General features: G+C 30.2%; 3 protein-coding genes across 4 annotated transcripts; 1 reads left to right on the top strand and 2 right to left on the bottom strand.

Moving 5' to 3' along the window:
• The first annotated feature begins 2,667 nt into the window (after window positions 1–2,667).
• PMM (phosphomannomutase) lies at window positions 2,668–6,893 on the top strand. 2 transcript variants are annotated; one of them, XM_090293793.1, is made up of 13 exons: window positions 2,668–2,712; window positions 2,845–2,949; window positions 3,252–3,347; window positions 3,759–3,803; window positions 3,922–3,988; window positions 4,293–4,369; window positions 4,663–4,698; window positions 5,003–5,058; window positions 5,145–5,244; window positions 5,349–5,444; window positions 5,534–5,623; window positions 6,223–6,274; window positions 6,685–6,893. In XM_090293793.1, exons 3-13 carry the CDS (start codon window positions 3,279–3,281, stop codon window positions 6,738–6,740), a joined length of 744 nt encoding a protein of 247 aa, XP_090149919.1. In that variant the 5' UTR covers window positions 2,668–2,712; window positions 2,845–2,949; window positions 3,252–3,278; the 3' UTR covers window positions 6,741–6,893. The 2 variants fall into 2 exon arrangements, with proteins under 2 accessions (XP_090149919.1, XP_068484732.1); XM_068628631.2 differs by lacking the exon at window positions 2,668–2,712 and having other exon boundaries at window positions 2,732–2,949.
• Window positions 6,894–7,385: 492 nt separating this feature from the next.
• Window positions 7,386–10,399, bottom strand: EMB3127 (Amino acid dehydrogenase family protein). Its single transcript, XM_068628628.1, has 5 exons — window positions 10,017–10,399; window positions 8,592–8,917; window positions 8,144–8,380; window positions 7,835–8,002; window positions 7,386–7,683 (listed from the first exon to the last, which is right to left on the bottom strand). The coding sequence occupies exons 1-5, from the start codon at window positions 10,156–10,158 to the stop codon at window positions 7,513–7,515; spliced, it is 1,044 nt and encodes a 347-aa protein (XP_068484729.1). The 5' UTR covers window positions 10,159–10,399; the 3' UTR covers window positions 7,386–7,512.
• Window positions 10,400–12,232: 1,833 nt separating this feature from the next.
• Window positions 12,233–15,018, bottom strand: LOC137826466 (uncharacterized). Its single transcript, XM_068632435.2, has 2 exons — window positions 14,711–15,018; window positions 12,233–12,799 (listed from the first exon to the last, which is right to left on the bottom strand). The coding sequence occupies exons 1-2, from the start codon at window positions 14,886–14,888 to the stop codon at window positions 12,585–12,587; spliced, it is 393 nt and encodes a 130-aa protein (XP_068488536.1). The 5' UTR covers window positions 14,889–15,018; the 3' UTR covers window positions 12,233–12,584.
• Window positions 15,019–17,686: the final 2,668 nt, after the last annotated feature.

Genomic DNA, 17,686 nt, shown 5'->3' with positions numbered 1-17,686 from the left:
AATTGATATAATAAATGTATGATACATGCTTGAAAGTATGGCATTCTTATAAATTTGATTATAAATATTTTATGACATTTTCAGATGAATAATACAATATCCCATGTGAAAAATATACTAGTTGAAATTAAAAAAAAAACGTAATTAAAATGATTGATATGTAAATAAGGAATTATAAAAGTTTTAAATTAATTAAAATTAAAATTATAAATACTTGAAAATATTTTATACAAATTAAATTAAAAAATATATTAAACATTCTATAAGTTATTTCAACATATAATTTTTCTAGCTTAATAAGCGAGCTTAAAACTTGCTAGTTTTTCATCTTTTAGTTAATTTTAGTTCGAAATCAAATGTACTTTTTTCCCTACTTCAGCAATGTTTTACAATTGTTCATATAATAATACAAAGAACTTAACTCTTTTAAAATATTTTCACTTTTGCAAAGCATGTTTTTGTGATTTTATATTTTTTTTTCAATTATGACTATGTTTAGCAAAACTAGCCCAAAGTTATTAAACAAACAAATATAAAATGAAAAATTGAACCATATTTATACGATATTTTTATATAAATTTTTAAACTTTATTTTATTGATGAAATATACGTTGAGGGTATTTCTAATTTTATTTTATTTATTATTTTTAAGATAAGTTATTTTTTAAATTTATTTTACTTTCATTTGTTATTTTATATTATGAATTCACTATTAATTTATATATCTACAATAATCCTATTCAAATTTAAAATAAAATACAAATAAATATTTTTTAAATATGCATGACATTTTCATTAAGTTAATGAATTTAACAGTTAAAATAATCCTTAAATAATAAGAAATATTATAAATAATATAATATCTAAGATAAACTATATAAAATAAAATAGTCTTATTTTCTATCATTATCAATATCTTATTTGTTAAAAGATTAAAAATAAAAATTCTACCTAATATAAAAAAAAAGATAAAAATAATAAAGTCATTCCTTGTCGGTGAAGGAAAACAAAAGTAACAAAGTCACCCCAATGTCTCTTATGATTGTGATTTGTTACTTTTTTTTAGTTAAAATATTATTTTCCGTAAGTGCCATTAATAAGCTCTTTAATGCTATATTTATATTAGCCAAGTTTTCAAAAAGTTTTACAATGGCATGTTTGGATTGAGAGATCAAATCCATGTGTGTTAAAATAACTTAAAAGACTTTTAAGTTGAAAAGGTGTCCGATTTAACACGCTTATGGTAGTTGTAAGCTATGAAATTTGTATACTTTTATTTTAAAGGTGTGTTTGTGTAGGACACATGTATCGATGTCTATTACGAAGTGGACTTTAAACCTAACTCAATCCCATAAAACCGGTTCTATGGGGTGAGGTTTGCACCCACTTATATACTATGAAAGGCTCTCATCTCTAGTCGATGTGGGATCTCCAACAATGTCGACATTAGTACGATATTCGTATGATATTTATTGATGAAATGTTCAATTCAAAAAATATTTGTTAAATTTCTAGAAATGCTAACACGATTTTAAAAATATAAATACAATAATTTTTTAAAAACTCAAATTTATTGTATAAAATTTTATTATGATTATAAATATAAGGAACAAATTCTTTTGAACCAGTTATGAAAAAAAAATCTTACAGCTCCTAAAAAAATCTGAAACATACTTCTGCATATAAATATTTTTATAAATTTATATAATTCATAATTAATAATATATATCTGTGTCTCGTGTTCTACATTTTAGAGATTATATGTATGTCCGTGTTCGTGTCGTGTCAATGTCCGTATTCATATCTGTGATATGTAGATTTTAAGGTAATTTTTGAGTTTGAAAGGTTATTGAGAGGAAGATGGAAAGAAAAGAGAAGTACTTTCAAACGTAGTTTCCTTCCAATGTAAACCCAAACTATCCTTTGCCCTAACTTATGCAAAATTTGTCTTATCAAAAAACATCCAAATCAACTTAAATATTTGCCACTCAACACATTTCCACAAGTTTGAATTGTATAATTTTAAAAAATATTTAACATAAACCTTTTCCTTTTGGTTATGGAAAATGTTGATATCTCCTTATCATTTATTCAAAGAGTATTTTATAAAAGATCCATTAATTATTAACATAGGCCTAAAACCTTAAAAAAAAAAAGAAATATTTTTTTTGATATTTAAAATTAGTTGAAGGGAATTTTAAAAATTAAATAATATTAGTTAAAATTTAAAATATATTAAAGATAATGGTCAATGTGATACTTAAAACCAGTTGAATTTTTTTTAAGAATTAATTTTAATCAGGATTTAGAGGGAAATTAATAAGTGACTAAAACTTCATATATCCCATAATAACCAAATTAAGATTATTGTGAAAAAGAAGAATATATCCATTAGGTCAAAGTTTCAATGTAACTTCTTAAATTTTTTATTTTTTCATATAAAGTTTGATTTTAATTGTATATTCTTTGTTTATCTCTAATACAAAAACTAATAATGAAATCTAATAAAATAAAAAAGCTTAATCCTGATGGGTGAAAAACAACCGCAAACCCAAAAACAAAAATTCCCTTGAAAGAAGTTGCAAAATTGTTACATGGATGAAAATGATCTACAAATTGCACATAAATTGTTTCTTTTCTCAAAAAACTGAAAATGAATCCTAATCTTGCAAAAGACGAAGGATTGATTAACACACAATTCATGACAGAAAAGTAAGCAGCATCGACTTGATTGATGAATTTTCTGTATTTGTACGTGATTGATGAATTAGTCGTTGAAGCTTCACTTTGAAAAAATTTAATGTTACGAGGCACATGTGTCTCCAACTTGTTGGTCCCACACAGAGTTTCTTCTTCTGTCGCCTTGCGGATCTCAACAAATTCTTAAACCCCTTTGGAGATCTGCTTCAAACTCTATCTCCTTCTTCAACTTCCTCACTCCCCTCACAGGCAAGTTATTATCTTTCAATTCAAATCCTGCATTTGCATCAGCTTCAATTATAAAAATATCACCTTTTCCCCAATTTTTTTATTTGTTCTGATAAATAAGTATTGCAAAACAACTAGGATGGTGTATTTGCTAAAGGGTGTCATCTAATTTTGGATTATGTGTACTGAACCCACTAAATTTTAATTATTTTTTATAATGTGTGTGGACTTGTTCTGTAATTTTGTGTGCCTTCTGCGATTTGAAGAAAAAGAGCTTATTTGCAGGTTTGAAGTTTGGTAAATTTATGGTTTAAATTTTTCAGGTTTTTTTTGGATAAGAGTGGACTATAATGGCTGCCCTGAAACCTGGTGTTATTGCTTTGTTTGATGTTGATGGGACTCTTACAGCTCCCAGGAAGGTATCTGTTTTTTCTAGAGCTAATGGCACTACATGAGCATGTGTGTGGTTATTTTCTTACAGTTCGAAAACAATCTCTGGTTGTTATTTTGGCCTCAACGTCAAGTTTTTGGGTCACCATGGCCACAATTGTGACTGCAGCAGCCACAATTGTTTGCAATATCAAGTGTAGACAACCAAAAGTTAAAACCTTGATTACATAATCATTGCTGAAAAATATATGCATGCCGCAATTTGATATAGTTCTAAGACAGATCTGTTGTCTGTATGCCACCTGAGGTTATTCATAATTTCATTGATTATCAAATGCTGTTGTTCCCTTGGCTAAACAAAACTATAAAATCTGGACTTGTTCGTTCTGATTGTTTAGTTTTGCATCACCTCTACTAATTGTTGTCTACTTGAATGCAAGGTGGCCACTCCAGAGATGTTAACATTCATGCAAGAACTACGAAAGGTGTGTGATTTAGAATTTTTTTGAACATAAGGTGTTTTAGTTCAACATCTACTTGGCCATGCATAAATCTGTGCATTCTGTCCTTTTTGTTATTGAATTTTGTGTTGTCTGGGTTCAGGTTGTAACAGTTGGAGTTGTTGGGGGTTCTGACCTTGTAAAGATATCAGAACAACTTGGAAGCACAGGTTAGCTATAGATTCATGTCATGACACTAAAATGCTAAAGCAAGTAGGAAGCCACATTGATTTTAGTGTTTCTTCCATTCCTTTTAACAAATCCCATCATATGCATTATTTTCATATTCTTGTTGTACCTAGGTAAACTTATAATCATCGTTACAAGATTTTCCTTTGCATTATATTTATTCTTCGTTTCTACTAATTCTGAAAAGGCATAGATTATCTGCTCTGTAGATTTTCTATTAAAACGAAAAAATGAAATAAAGAAAAAACCAGGAAGGCTTATATTTTGAATATCTGTCTGTTGCAGTTACCAATGACTATGATTATGTATTTTCTGAGAATGGTCTCGTGGCTCACAAGGAAGGAAAGCTCATTGGAACTCAGGTACAACACATAAACCTGATTCACTCAAAGAAACAAATTGCCATCATGGATGTATCTTAATAGATTTATGCTAATCCTTTGAGATATTTAAGATAACTTAACTAGTGGCACTGTGTTGTGACTTGTAAGTAAAGAAGGCATTATACAAACTTTATGAGCCCACTTTTTGGTATGTAAAGTAAATTATACCCTTTAAGACCTATTGAAAGTTGAGCTGGTAAAGTTATTGAATACCAATATAATTTTTTTGTCTCTAAAACACCGTGACAAGTTGTGAATTGCCCTCTTTTCAGAGCATGAAGTCATTGCTTGGGGAAGAAAAGCTGAAGGTATGGCTTTATTTGAGATTGACCATGCTGATTACATCCTAAAATTGTTTTAGGTTGTTACTCTTATATATTCTTCTCCCTAGGAATTTTATGCATATCATAACCCAAAAATGACTGGAAAAATCAAGTTTATCTGTAAGTTCGTTTCATGTAAGTTCAGAAGCCGTGAATAAATGAGATTATACTTTTGTAAACTGCTTTTAAATTCAATAAAGTTGTGATCTGTGTTGTGTGAGCATATAAAAAAGGCATTTTATATTAATAAATTCCTTTTAGTAATGACAGAATGGGTGATATTTTGCAGGAGTTCATTAACTTTACACTTCATTATATTGCTGATTTGGATATCCCTATTAAGAGGTTAGAGAGATTCAGAAGCTAATATATGTTTTTTGGATTAGTTATATGAACCTGTTAGTTTCTAATTGATGTAACAATATTTTTAGGGGAACATTTATAGAATTCCGTAGTGGGATGCTGAATGTGTCACCTATTGGCCGAAACTGTAGCCAAGAAGAAAGAGATGAATTTGAGAGATATGACAAGGTTATTTATTTTGCTTTTCATTACATTCACTAGAATTTTCAGTATCCAAATTGAAATTTTAGGTGAATTATGTTATCCTAAAAGTTTTCAATTTAAGCTCTCAGGTTCAAAATATACGCCCAAAAATGGTTTCTGTACTCCGGGAGAAGTTTGCTCATTTTAACTTAACTTTTTCCATTGGAGGACAGATAAGTTTTGATGTAAGTAATGATCCTCATGACATGATATGGTGATTTTGTTTATGGTAAAGTGATAGGTAAAAAGTGCTTAATTTAAATATACTACACAGGTTTTCCCTCAAGGTTGGGACAAAACATACTGCCTAAGATACCTTGATGGTTTCAATGAGATTCACTTCTTTGGTGACAAAACTTACAAGGTTAGTCCATAAGTTTATCGCACAGTACAATGTTTGGATCAAATGAACATCTTACATATTCTCTGCCTCCCTGCATACGTATTCTGTCATTATGTATTCTATGCGGTCTTAATAAGCACTCACATTTGTCTGAGTCCCCAATGTCACTTATATTTATGAAAATCCTAAAGGTGAGTTGGGGCAAAATGTTTTGGTAATAAGCTAAGTTTTCTTTGCTGTGGTCTTTATTTTTATAAAAAATATTTAATTAATATTTGAAACAGTAAGAGTGATATATGGGTATTGGGAAGAAGATGAAATAGTCAAATTGCACTCGTTCCTGTCTCGTTGCAATCCCTATTAGCTATATAATTCTGTTTTATAGATAGTGGCTTAGTAACATGAGTTCTTTTCCACATTTTGAATATTTCAAACTGTTGAGCAAAATTTAGTGCTTAGATTTTATATTTATTGATAGTTATCTGTTATTCTAACTCCTTGTTCAGGGTGATCTTTCACTTGTTTCCACTGCTAGATTTATGGCTTCCATGAGCATTGTTAGGGTAGTTAGGCAGAAGGATTGATTAATGTCCTATAATTATTTTATTTTTGCTGTGCAGGGTGGGAATGATCATGAAATATATGAATCTGAACGGACAATTGGACACACAGGTTAGTACTTGTATTGTCATTTGTGCAAGGAATATAATTGTTTCAGTCATATTATGGGGAAAGAGTTCAATTTCGGTATTTTTTTTTTAAAATTAAGACCTAATTTGTGTCAGATTATTTTACTTAAAAATTCATTTGTCTTTAGTAAAAGAAAATAACGTTTCTCTATTTCTTAAATTCTTTACAATCAGAATCTAAAAATGAAAATGCTTTTAACCAATTGTTCCTGTGAGTGCAGTTTTTTTTGTAAATCTCAAATTATAATAACTTTTTCAAAGTTTTGGTATATTTTTTTAAAAATGAACCAACTAAGGCTAAGAACCAAGCCAAAGTAGGGTAAAAAGGTTAACGGAATCCTTGTTATTTGCATTGGTTATGTAATCCTTATTACTTGTATTCTTTTTGTTCAGTTACAAGCCCAGATGATACTCTGAAGCAGTGTAAATCTATATTCCTAGAAAATTAAAGAAGTTTGCAGCAACATACTGTTATGGAGAATTGCAGAGGAAGTGTACCCCCATCCATGTTCTACATTGGACCATATAGGCTGTAATAAAAACTTTGTATTTTGATTGTAAGTTCACATTTTGGTTTAATAATAAGTTTATGATTCAGTAAAGTTTGATATTGAGACTAGTACAAGATCATGCTACCAACTAACATTCTTCTCATGAAAGGGTATATGTTAGATAAAGAATGTTAAAATAATCAATCCAAAGTTAAAGTCAAAATCATGTTCAAATATGAAGTAGGATGCTTAAAAGCTTTAGCCAAAACAACATTTAGGCAAAGTCATTCAGCAAATAGTTGGATTCATGGTACCAACGCCACATTTAAGAACATCTTGCTCTTTATCTGTTAATGATTCTGCTTACTTACCATTATTAGTCCATGGTTTCATCCTTCATGTGCATATACGCAATAATAAGCTCCAAAAATGTTATATGGGATATCAAGCAAAATGCAATGCCCTCCACAAACATATACACTTTACTATCTTGTATGCATGCCTAAGGATTAATGCATTGATTGCTGTATGTTTTCCCACTAAGTTTTAATTTTGTAGTCACCGACCAGCTACACTATTTTTGAATCATATGATGCAACTACATGAAAGCAACATTTTCTCTTATTATTTTGGCTTAAGCAAAAACATCAAATCCCCATCCGGATTGTTGAAAACGCTACCTTAAAATCCAAGAGTCCTCTAACAAAAATTATAGACCCTTTTCACAATGTTATTCAAAATTGTGCATCCTCTTTGCAGATATGAGTGTATTCTGGAGGAGCATTGCTATGGTCATTGGACCAACTCCTCCAGGGACTGGTGTAACGGCAGAGGCAACTTTTATTGCTTCTTCGTAACAAACATCTCCCACCAGTTTATAACCTCGGGAGCTATTTGGATCCTGCAAAATAAACCCATATATGCATTGCTTAAATAATGTTGGTATTGAAATTGATGCATTGAATATGAAATTTACTCCTCAAATACAGTAGCAATCAAGGTAGGAGCCTGGTGGCATACTATAAACATGACCTTGATACAAATCTACTCACCTCTACTGGGTTGATTCCGACGTCAATGATGACTGCACCAGGTTTTATCCAGCTTCCCCTCACCATGTCTGGTTTCCCAACAGCAGAAATGATAATATCTGCCTGTCTTGTGATCTCTTCAGGGTTACTGGTTCTGGAATGGACAATACTCACAGTAGCATCCTCCCTCTAGTAACATAAGAGACATATAAAGAAGTAGAAACGCATTAGTTTGAAGCAAAAAATGAAAGAAGCAAATAGAAACAATGAAATAAAAATTAGTTTTGAACTGTTAAATAAAAGTTTAAGTTTGGTTGGATTTAATATTACTTGCAGCAATAGAGCCGCTGGCATTCCCACAATATTGCTTCGACCAATCACCACAGCCCTCTTTCCTTTAATAGAAACATTGTATCTGTGCAGTAGCTCTATGCATCCCTTTGGTGTACAGGGAACAAATAGAGGGTCTCTTCCACGCATGGCAAGCCGGCCAATATTTAATGGATGAAAACCATCTACATCCTTCTCAATTCTAACAGCATTCAAGATGCTTTGTTCGTTCATATGCTGTCACAAGGCCAGGGAAAATTATTAAACTTCCATTTTGTACTTTAGGTGCCAACAAGTTAACTACAAGAATGAGTTATCAATGTATGTACCATGTCTGAAAAGTTTAACTAAGTTCCCTAAGGACCTAAATAGGAAAAGAGATTGATAACATATTTTGGCATACTTGGCCCAGAAAAAAGAAAATGAAGTTAGAGATCTAGAGATGTACCGAAGGCAAGGGCAACTGAACTAGGATGCCATGAACTGACGGATCATCATTGTAGCCTGAAATATAGTTCAAAACTTCCTCTTCTGTGGAATCTTCAGGCAGATTAGCTTCCAAAGAATTGATTCCAACAGATTCACAAGCCTTCTTTTTGTTACGCACATAAGTTGCAGAGTCCTTCCTATCTCCTACAAGAATTACAGCTAATCCAGGAATCACACCTGTAGCTTCTCTCATCCTGGAGACCTCAGCCGTTATCTCATCTCTGATTTGCTTTGCTACAGCTTTTCCATCAATCACCTTAGCAGAAGAATCCATAGCCATAGCAGCTGTAGATATTATATAAAATTCAGATGGAGGCACATGAGCACAGGTTAGCAAAACCTTATTCAGTCAATAGCAAGCAGGGGAAAGACAATTTGGCATTTGCATGCAAGGGAATACACGTACATGTATAGCACTGACAAACATGTGTACAAGGTAACATAGCAACCAACAGTGTTAAGTTTACAAGTAATGACAACAGTAGGCAAATTAAAAGAACAAATGAACCTTTAAAATTAGTGACATATCATAAGTTTTTTTTCATAAATTCTCGCAAATACCTGTGTCATAGAGGATAAACTTAAATAATTTGTAAATAAGCTCTTCCCAACGCACCCTAAATCTAATATCTTGATCCAACATGCTAAGACCCCTCGAATTCTTCAAAGAACAAACTATCATCTTAAATTTGATCACCAGGCAATTCATGAAGAAGACTTCTTAAATCAACAACAACCTAAGCCAAGCCCAGAGAGAAACACTGCCACTGATACACACTGGAGCGACATAATCCATGCCTCTACAAGGCCATATAGTCATCTAAAATCACAGTGCTCTAATTCAAAAATTCGGAACTAAAGGTCTTTCCGGCCTTTAACCTTGCACTTCCAACATACTCACACCACAAACCATAGCAACAATAAGGACAAAAGTTCGATACAAACTACTGCTTAAAGCGTTATTCTATAATCAAAATTAGAGTTTCACCTCAATAACATATGTTGACGGAAATCTTATTATGCAAATTACTGAGGTAAAACTCAAATTCTGATTAGAGAACAGTACCAAAAGGCCTGCATCTGAGTTCCATGCCAACAACAAATGTAAACCAATTAGTAAGGAAACACCAACAAGCACAGACTGAAAATTAAAGTGGCACAAATAAGCAGACAAATGATTTTGCAGTGAATGGTAAACTCGGTACAAAAACCCTTCACCCAAAACTCCAAGTCCACCGAGAAAAAAAAAACTCAAACAAAAACAAATTTTGGTACATTTTTTTGGAAAAAGAAGAGAACCCAGTAAACCCCAAAAGCCAAAAACTAGATAGAAGGTTGGCAAAGATAAAAAAATGAAAAAAAAAAGTTGAGTGCTTTATCATACCAACAGAGGCAACATGGGAGGATGAGAAGCGGAGAGAGGTGGGAGCCACACCCAGTTGACGATGGATGCGAAAAACAAAAGAAGAAGAAGTAGAAGAAGAAGAGTAGCAATGGGAATGAGTGAAGAACAACGAAGAAGCCATTGAGATTCGGTGACTAAACCCTAAACAAAGATTCAGCAACCAATACGTTTTGCTGTGCTTTGCTATGTTTGTGTGAGTCTTTGGTTTGCACAAAGAGAACGACAACGACAACGACAACCAGGACGATGCTACGAAACGCCGAAGTGAAACTTTGCTTTGGTGTTCTGAGAGGACAGATTCTCTGTATTTTTTAATACTTTAATCCGGCATATTATTCATGGTTTCGCTATTATAACTTCTTAAGGTAATTTCTTGAACAAATTATTTAAATAATAATGATATTCAATAGGTTTAATCTTTTTGTTCCTATATTAAGGAATTAAAGTTAATTATATCTTTCATTTTTTTAGAATATTAAGAAATTAAAGTTAATTCTATCTTTCAACTTTTTGAATGTTCAATTTTTTTAAAATTATTCAATGTAGTGTTTTTTTTATATTGTCTTTAACTATGTTAAGTAGTGAATGATAACTTGATGCATAGAGTACTAAATAGAATTTTATTTGGAATACATCATTCATACATATTTGTTGAAGTGAAAATTATGTGTATTTCTTGAACATTGAAGAAAAAGAATTAAAAAGTTGTTTTCGAAAAACTGATTGCGAGTAGGGATGGCAAAGCGGGCCAGCCCGCCCCACATTGGCCCGCCCCGCGCTTGGCCCGCAAAAATGCGGGACGGGTTGGCCCGTCCCGCAAAGTTATTGCGGGCTAGAATTCCCGACCCGCCCCGCATAAGAGCTGGCCCGCAGGTTTGCGGGCCAGCCCGCGTTCTTTTTTTTTAAAATTAAATTTATTTTTTTACATTTTGTTATTAAAAAATTGTCAAATTAAACCTATATATTTGTTATTATCAAACCTAATTTTTTTTTCTTCCTTTTCAAATATAGTCAAACATCAAAACATTAAGATAAATATCAAATATCACTATTCTTCCACTTCCAAAACATTAAAAATACCTAATTCCAAAACATTAAACATAAACATTAATTCAAAAACATTAAACATAAACATTATTGACATTCTTCCATTTCAATAACATTGAATGCCACCTTAGTAGAACCTTCATCCATTTTTTCATAATTATAATCTTCCCCGTCATCTGCATATATTAAAACAATGACAATTAATTAATTAATTTTTCATAAAAATAATACAATAAAAATAAGATAACTTTTGGCTCAATTGATGGTTTGGTCATGGGTAACTTCTAAAATATCCTCTGCTTACTTCTCTTCTCTAACTGTGTCTTGCTCCTTTATCGTGTTTGAAATTGATTTAATTGGCATGACCCAGTTTAGGTTGTCCTGCTGCTACTAAGTGTCAATATTTTTTTCTTGCGGGTTTGCGGGCCAGCCCGCCCCGCCCCGCAACTGGCCCGCGCAGGTTGCGGGCTAATGCGGGTTAGCGGGTTGAAAAGGTCATCCCGCCCCGCGTTTTTTACTTGCGGGCCGCAGGCCGACCCGCACAGCCCGCCCCGCTTTGCCATCCCTGATTGCGAGATTTGAAGAGTAATTTTGTACATTATAATTATGACAGTTGTATTCTTATTGTAGTTACTGTTGACTCGTATACTGAGTAATTTTCTATTAACTTTTTCTAATGTAAATCTCACTTGGTTAATTTTATCTTTTATATTTCAATCAAGCCAATTTAAAAAATTGAATTATTGCGAATATATCTGTATATATAGGTTTGAACATACCTATGATGGTGTGCGAAGGGTTGGAGATATTTGGTGAAAGGGTACGAAAGTAATAACCAAAATAACTTAAGAAGAAAATTTATATATTAAAAACTGAAACCATCTTTCACATGTAAAAAATCTTATACCAAGTAAACAATATTTCCTCATCATAGATCACATAACTCACCCACCGTAGCCTAGGTCTTAAATCAAAGGATTAATTAAACTTATTATAATTTACCATAAAAAAATAAACAACTCCAAGAAACCAAAACACAATCAAGCCAATGAAGGTTTCCACATAGCAATTATTACCCTAGTTGTTGGGTATATTTGAGGTGGCTAACACTTCAAATGATCAAAGCTTAAACTACGACAAAGAATAAGTTCATCGCAAAAAAAAAATTTACATACAATATGCTCATGCCTAAAGCCAACACAAGTTAAACAAGTCTAAAAGCTTACATACAATTAATGATGAAGCCGATACACAGGACAAGGACTATACAATTTCCTGTCTTTTCCTTCACTGTCTCACTCCCTGTTCTACTGGCAAGGATCACAAAGGACCAAACAATGTAATACATTATACATCAGAATCGAATTTTTCTTCCTATTTGCTGCATAAGAAAAATGGTGAAGAGCTGGTGGCTTCATTGAACAAATCCAAGTTGGTCAATGCTGGATTACTTCTTTGCTTAGGTGTTAAGATAAATAACTAATGTAAGGTACATCAAGGCTATCCAGTCTTCTTCCTTTTGAAGGCCGGATGTATCATTGCATCTTTGTATGAATCAAACTTCTCAATTCTGGTAATGCAATCTTTCATCCTTTTCAAAACAATTGGCATAGCAGAGCAATTGCTCGAGATCTTTTCTTTCAGCAATTTTAGTTCCTTGGCCGTCTCTGGATCTTCTGGAGCAGATGAAGTTTCTTCTCTAGACATGTTTTGCTCTGATGCATATATAAACCCGGTCAATGAGTTAAATACACAGTAACAAAAAACATTGCAGCTTGAAAGAGATGCAGAAATAAACAACATATACAGAAGAAGTGTTAACCACCAAAGTACAAGGATCATAGCTGAAAGACTGAAACTGATATCGTTACCTTTAACTAGCACCAGTGTGACTCAAAGTCACAGTAACGAGATAAAGTCATTCAATACCCATGGAAAAACAACTGCTAGATCTAAGTCAAGAAAACAATGAAGGAAAGATGAAAAAGACACTAGTCATCAAGGGAATACAAAACAAGCTTTATGCTCAATTTAACAAAATATCATCTGTCAATGGTGAATTCTTTAAATATTTGGAAAACAGCATTTGTTTCTGCCCACGTGACATGACAATATTCAAAATGCACTTTGAATTTTAATTACGTTTGATCATCACAATGCTAGCCATGTCTATAGGTCAAATTTAGTTTACAGCGCAGAAAATTCTAAACCTACATCTAATTATTACTCAAAAAACTTATTGGAAAATGAAGCCAGGCTGATGATGATTGCTTCAGGTAAAGTATTGCTTCAGGAAAAAAATAGAAAAAGAACATATTATTCAGACAAGCTGATGATGTCAACAAAAAAGCAATATTGATTTTAGAAAAATAAAAGATGATTCAAACAATGTTATCTTATTTGCATAAGATTCAAATGATACAATATCTCTTTATTGCAAATAGATCATCCAAGTAATAATTACTAAGTCATTACCTTGATGTTTTTCTGTTCGGTTATAAGCACATTATAACATCCCACAGTAAATAAGCAGCTAGTTCCATTGTACAACGCACAACAAATTTTTACACCACAAAATAACATGACATTACCAAAACACGGGGTGATCAAAATCAGTAAAAACTTAGTTTTCCTTCCTACAAAACCAAAACAGAAGTTTCATGCATCTAATACTAGATGAGCATCATTTTTCATTCATTTAAGCACATCGACATATTTGCATTGCCAAGTACCAGCTTAGAACTCACATACACTAATTGCTTATTTGAATACACTTCTTCATTAACACTTATAGGATAAGAAAATAAGCAAGTATAATGCCTTGAACTTCTCCCACAAAATGTACCTTAGCTTCTAGAAAAGTTAAATCCGATCTTCTCAAAAAGTAAGTGCAAAAGCTAATTTTAAACTTGTTTGGATAAATTTCTCCATAAAAACTTTTAATAGAAGAAAATAAAAAGTAAAAATGAAATGAACTCCTCCTTAGCTTATGCATAAACTAATTTGCAGAAACTCTCTTATATTAATTTTATAAAAGATTATTTGTAACTACTGTATAAAATAATTTTAAATTATAGATAAACTTATTTCATCTTTTGTTTTTGTTTTATTCTCCTACAAGTGTCTACAGAAAGAATTATCCAAATAAACCACTTATGAGAAAAATTCAATTCAACTTTCCCTTCTTATTTCCTTCCCCCACATGTACATACGAAAAAGTTTATCCTACCATGACCAAATTCAGATTTCAGTACTAATTTGTGCCATAATCTCAATAAAATGACAACAAATACGTAGGGACATGAGAGAAATGAAAGTCAGCTCTAAAATTCAGTTAAGTATTATAAATATTGAAGCAAACTACATTACCAATAAGATCCAAACAGCATCCATTTCAAATCACATGATACTGAAAATTCGCATGCCCAAATAAACAAAAGAGGCAATCTTTCCCAAAATCCGAAAAACCACACAAATTGAAGAAACTAACTAAAACAATAGAACCAAATCAGCTCTATCCATCTCGTGGGGCATAAAATAATTCAAAAAGGAACACGTAGGTTTAGTCCACACCAAATTTCCCAAATTTAGAGACAGAAAAAGAAAAGCCCTAGAAAGAGAGGTACCAAGTGGGAGATAGGGCCTGTGGGCATCGAGAATCGAACGGAGTGTGGAGCTGAGCTCATCCGGAAGCGTTGTTCGGTATTCGATAATCTTCTGCGCCATTTGCTTCAAATCAGATTCCAACTTCTCCACTTCCGAATTTTGTTCAGCTTCGTGAGTTTCCACCGTTTCGGAAGCCATTGTTCGTAGAAATTGGAACACTTTCTGAGTTGGTGGATTCAAGTTTGAGAAGTGAAAGCAGAGAAGTAGTGTGAATAAAAGAAGGGTTTTTTTTTTGTGGGCTTTGCGATTTTTTCTGTTGCACTTTCAAATTTTGAATCTACCATGAATATGTAGTATAAGATGCACTGGGGAAATTATTTTATTTCTAATTAATTAAATATTTGTTTTTGTAAATGAAAAAAAATTGGCTCAGAAATAAGATGTCACCAAATATATTAATCGAATTTACCGAAAATTAATCGTAAACAAATTTAGTGAATTTTCAATATTAATAATATAGTTATAAACATTTTGAGGCTCAATTCCCTATCTAGCACCATTTACATCTTTATTTTCCTATCTAGCACCATTTTGACTTTATTTCCCTATTTAGCACCATTTTGTTTTTATTTCTCTATCTAACACTCTTTTATTTTTTATTTCCCTATCTAGCACCATTTTAAAAATAAATAAATAAATAATAAATTTTTTTTTTTTTTATAAATTATTATTTTTTTAATAATTTTAATTTTGAATGCATTAAAAAATAAATATTTTTAATGTTTAAAATAATTAAAAATATAATTAATGAATAAATAAATGAGTTTTTACAAAATAAAAATAAAAAAGTAATAAATTAAAAATGTTTACTTTAAAATTATTTTTTTTTAAAATAAAGAAAATAAAAAATTAAACTCTACAACAACATGAAAGTTGAATCTATAAACATAAATTAGTATTTATTTTTATTATTATTGATGATGTAATCATGTTAATTTCAAGTAAAAAATACAGGACATATTTATAAAAAAAATCAAAGTCAATTAGTATTAATTAATAGTGGACACATAAATAATATTGAAGTGTTTACCTAAATGCAAAATTCTAAAAAAAACTAATACAAATGTTACACTTAATGCTTAAAAATGAGACAAAAAAATAAGTATAGAAAATAAAAACAGCAACAATAAAATAAAAACAAAAAATAGATATAAATAAAGAATGACAGAAAAAAAACAACTAAAAACATAAAAGATATAAAATAAAGGCAAACAAATAAGATAAAGATAAAAGATATAAAAAAAATTCAAACAAGATAAAGATAAGAGATATAAGGCAATATTAAATAAGTATATGTTGATCATAAAAAGGAAAATAAATAAAAGATGATCATTCATTTGATATTTTCATTAAATAGTTTGTGCAAAATGAAACATAATTAATGACGAGAATTGCACAATCCAGTAATTTTTTTTATAATTTTAATTTTGAATGCATTAAAAAAATATATTTTTAGTATTTAAAATAGTTAGAAATATAATTAATGAATAAAAACATAAATAGAAATAAATAAAGAATGCCAGAAAAAATAATAATAACTAAAAACATATTAAATGAATGATCATCTCTCATTTATTTTTCTTTTCATGATCAACATATACTTATTTAATATCGTCTTATATCTCTTATATTTATCTTGTTTTGATTTATTTGATTTTTTTTATATCTTTTATCTTTATCTTATTTTGTTTTTTCTTTATTTTATACCTTTTATGTTTTTAGTTATTATTATTTTTTCTGCAATCTTTATTTATTTATTTATGGTTTTTGTTTTTATTTTATTGTTGTTGTTTTTATTTTCTAGACTTATTTATTTTTGCATTTTTTTATTCTCATTTTTAAGCATTAAGTGTAACATTTGTATTAGTTTTTTTTAGAATTTTGCATTTAGGTAAATACTTCAATATTATTTATGTGTCCACTATTAATTAATACTAATTGACATTGTTTTTTTTTATAAATATGTCCTGTATTTTTTACTTTGAAATTAACATGATTACATCATCAATAATAATAAAAATAAATACTAATTTATGTTTATAGATTCAACTTTTATGTTGTTGTAGAGTTTAATTTTTTATTTTCTTCATTTAAAAAAAAATAATTTTAAAGTAAACATTTTTAATTTATTACTTTTTTATTTTTATTTTGTAAAAACTTATTTATTTATTCATTAATTATATTTCTAATTATTTTAAACATTAAAAATATTTATTTTTTAATGCATTCAAAATTAAAATTATTAAAAAAATAATATTTTATTATTTATTTATTTATTTTAAAATGGTGCTAGATAGGGAAATAAAAAATAAAAGAGTGCTAGACAGGGAAATAAAAACAAAAGGGTGCTAGATACGGAAATAAAATCAAAAGGGTGTTAGATAGGGAAATAAAGATGTAAATGGTGCTAGATAGGGAATTGAGCCACATTTTTATCGTGAGCATTATGGTTTTTAAAAATATATTTATAATTTTTTTTGGAGATCATTTTATTTTTGGTTATTAAAAAAATGTGTAAATACTATTGTGTAACTGACGTTTTAATTCTATGTGAATGGCTTTTTCTTAAACGAGAAAATGGATACGTTAGAAAGATGACTAAAACATTTGATAATAAAAATTAAAATAAAATAAAAGCAAGTTAACATGTAAACTTAATGGACAAACTAAAAAAAAAGTTTTCTTCAAATTGGAATTTTAACACGCTCTTCCTGATATCCTTTTTCCAATATTTTTTTTTCTTGAAATTTATTAGAAATTACAATTTTGGTAAGTTCTACTTGTCATTTAATAATCTCTTTTCCTGAATTTTAATTAAATTTAAAAAGTGATTTAATTGAATTCTACATAGTGAACAGAGTATGACAAATTAGAGACACACTCCTCTTCTATAAATATTAGAGAGATTTGAAAATAAAAATAAAAGTTTGCTCTAA

Source organism: Phaseolus vulgaris, chromosome 8 (genome assembly GCF_051622355.1).
Source record: "Phaseolus vulgaris cultivar YP4 chromosome 8, ASM5162235v1, whole genome shotgun sequence".
NCBI classification, from domain to species: Eukaryota; Viridiplantae; Streptophyta; class Magnoliopsida; order Fabales; family Fabaceae; genus Phaseolus; species Phaseolus vulgaris.
The sequence above is the reverse complement of the archived record's forward strand: the minus strand, read 5'-3'. Positions and strand labels throughout refer to the sequence as shown.

What these genes read in the sequence shown, in the direction of transcription:
- PMM (XM_090293793.1), top strand. Translation starts at nt 3,279, where the DNA reads ATGGCTGCCCTGAAACCTGGTGTTATTGCTTTGTTTGATGTTGATGGG. An exon ending in TTGGATATCCCTATTAAGAG is followed by an intron (nt 5,059 to 5,144) that starts GTTAGAGAGATT and finishes CAATATTTTTAG; the next exon opens with GGGAACATTTATAGAATTCC. An exon ending in ACGGACAATTGGACACACAG is followed by an intron (nt 6,275 to 6,684) that starts GTTAGTACTTGT and finishes CTTTTTGTTCAG; the next exon opens with TTACAAGCCCAGATGATACT.
- EMB3127 (XM_068628628.1), bottom strand. Translation starts at nt 10,158, where the DNA reads ATGGCTTCTTCGTTGTTCTTCACTCATTCCCATTGCTACTCTTCTTCT. An exon ending in CTCCCATGTTGCCTCTGTTG is followed by an intron (nt 8,918 to 10,016) that starts GTATGATAAAGC and finishes TAATATCTACAG; the next exon opens with CTGCTATGGCTATGGATTCT. An exon ending in TCGGAATCAACCCAGTAGAG is followed by an intron (nt 7,684 to 7,834) that starts GTGAGTAGATTT and finishes TTTATTTTGCAG; the next exon opens with GATCCAAATAGCTCCCGAGG.
- LOC137826466 (XM_068632435.2), bottom strand. Translation starts at nt 14,888, where the DNA reads ATGGCTTCCGAAACGGTGGAAACTCACGAAGCTGAACAAAATTCGGAA. An exon ending in CAGGCCCTATCTCCCACTTG is followed by an intron (nt 12,800 to 14,710) that starts GTACCTCTCTTT and finishes TATATGCATCAG; the next exon opens with AGCAAAACATGTCTAGAGAA.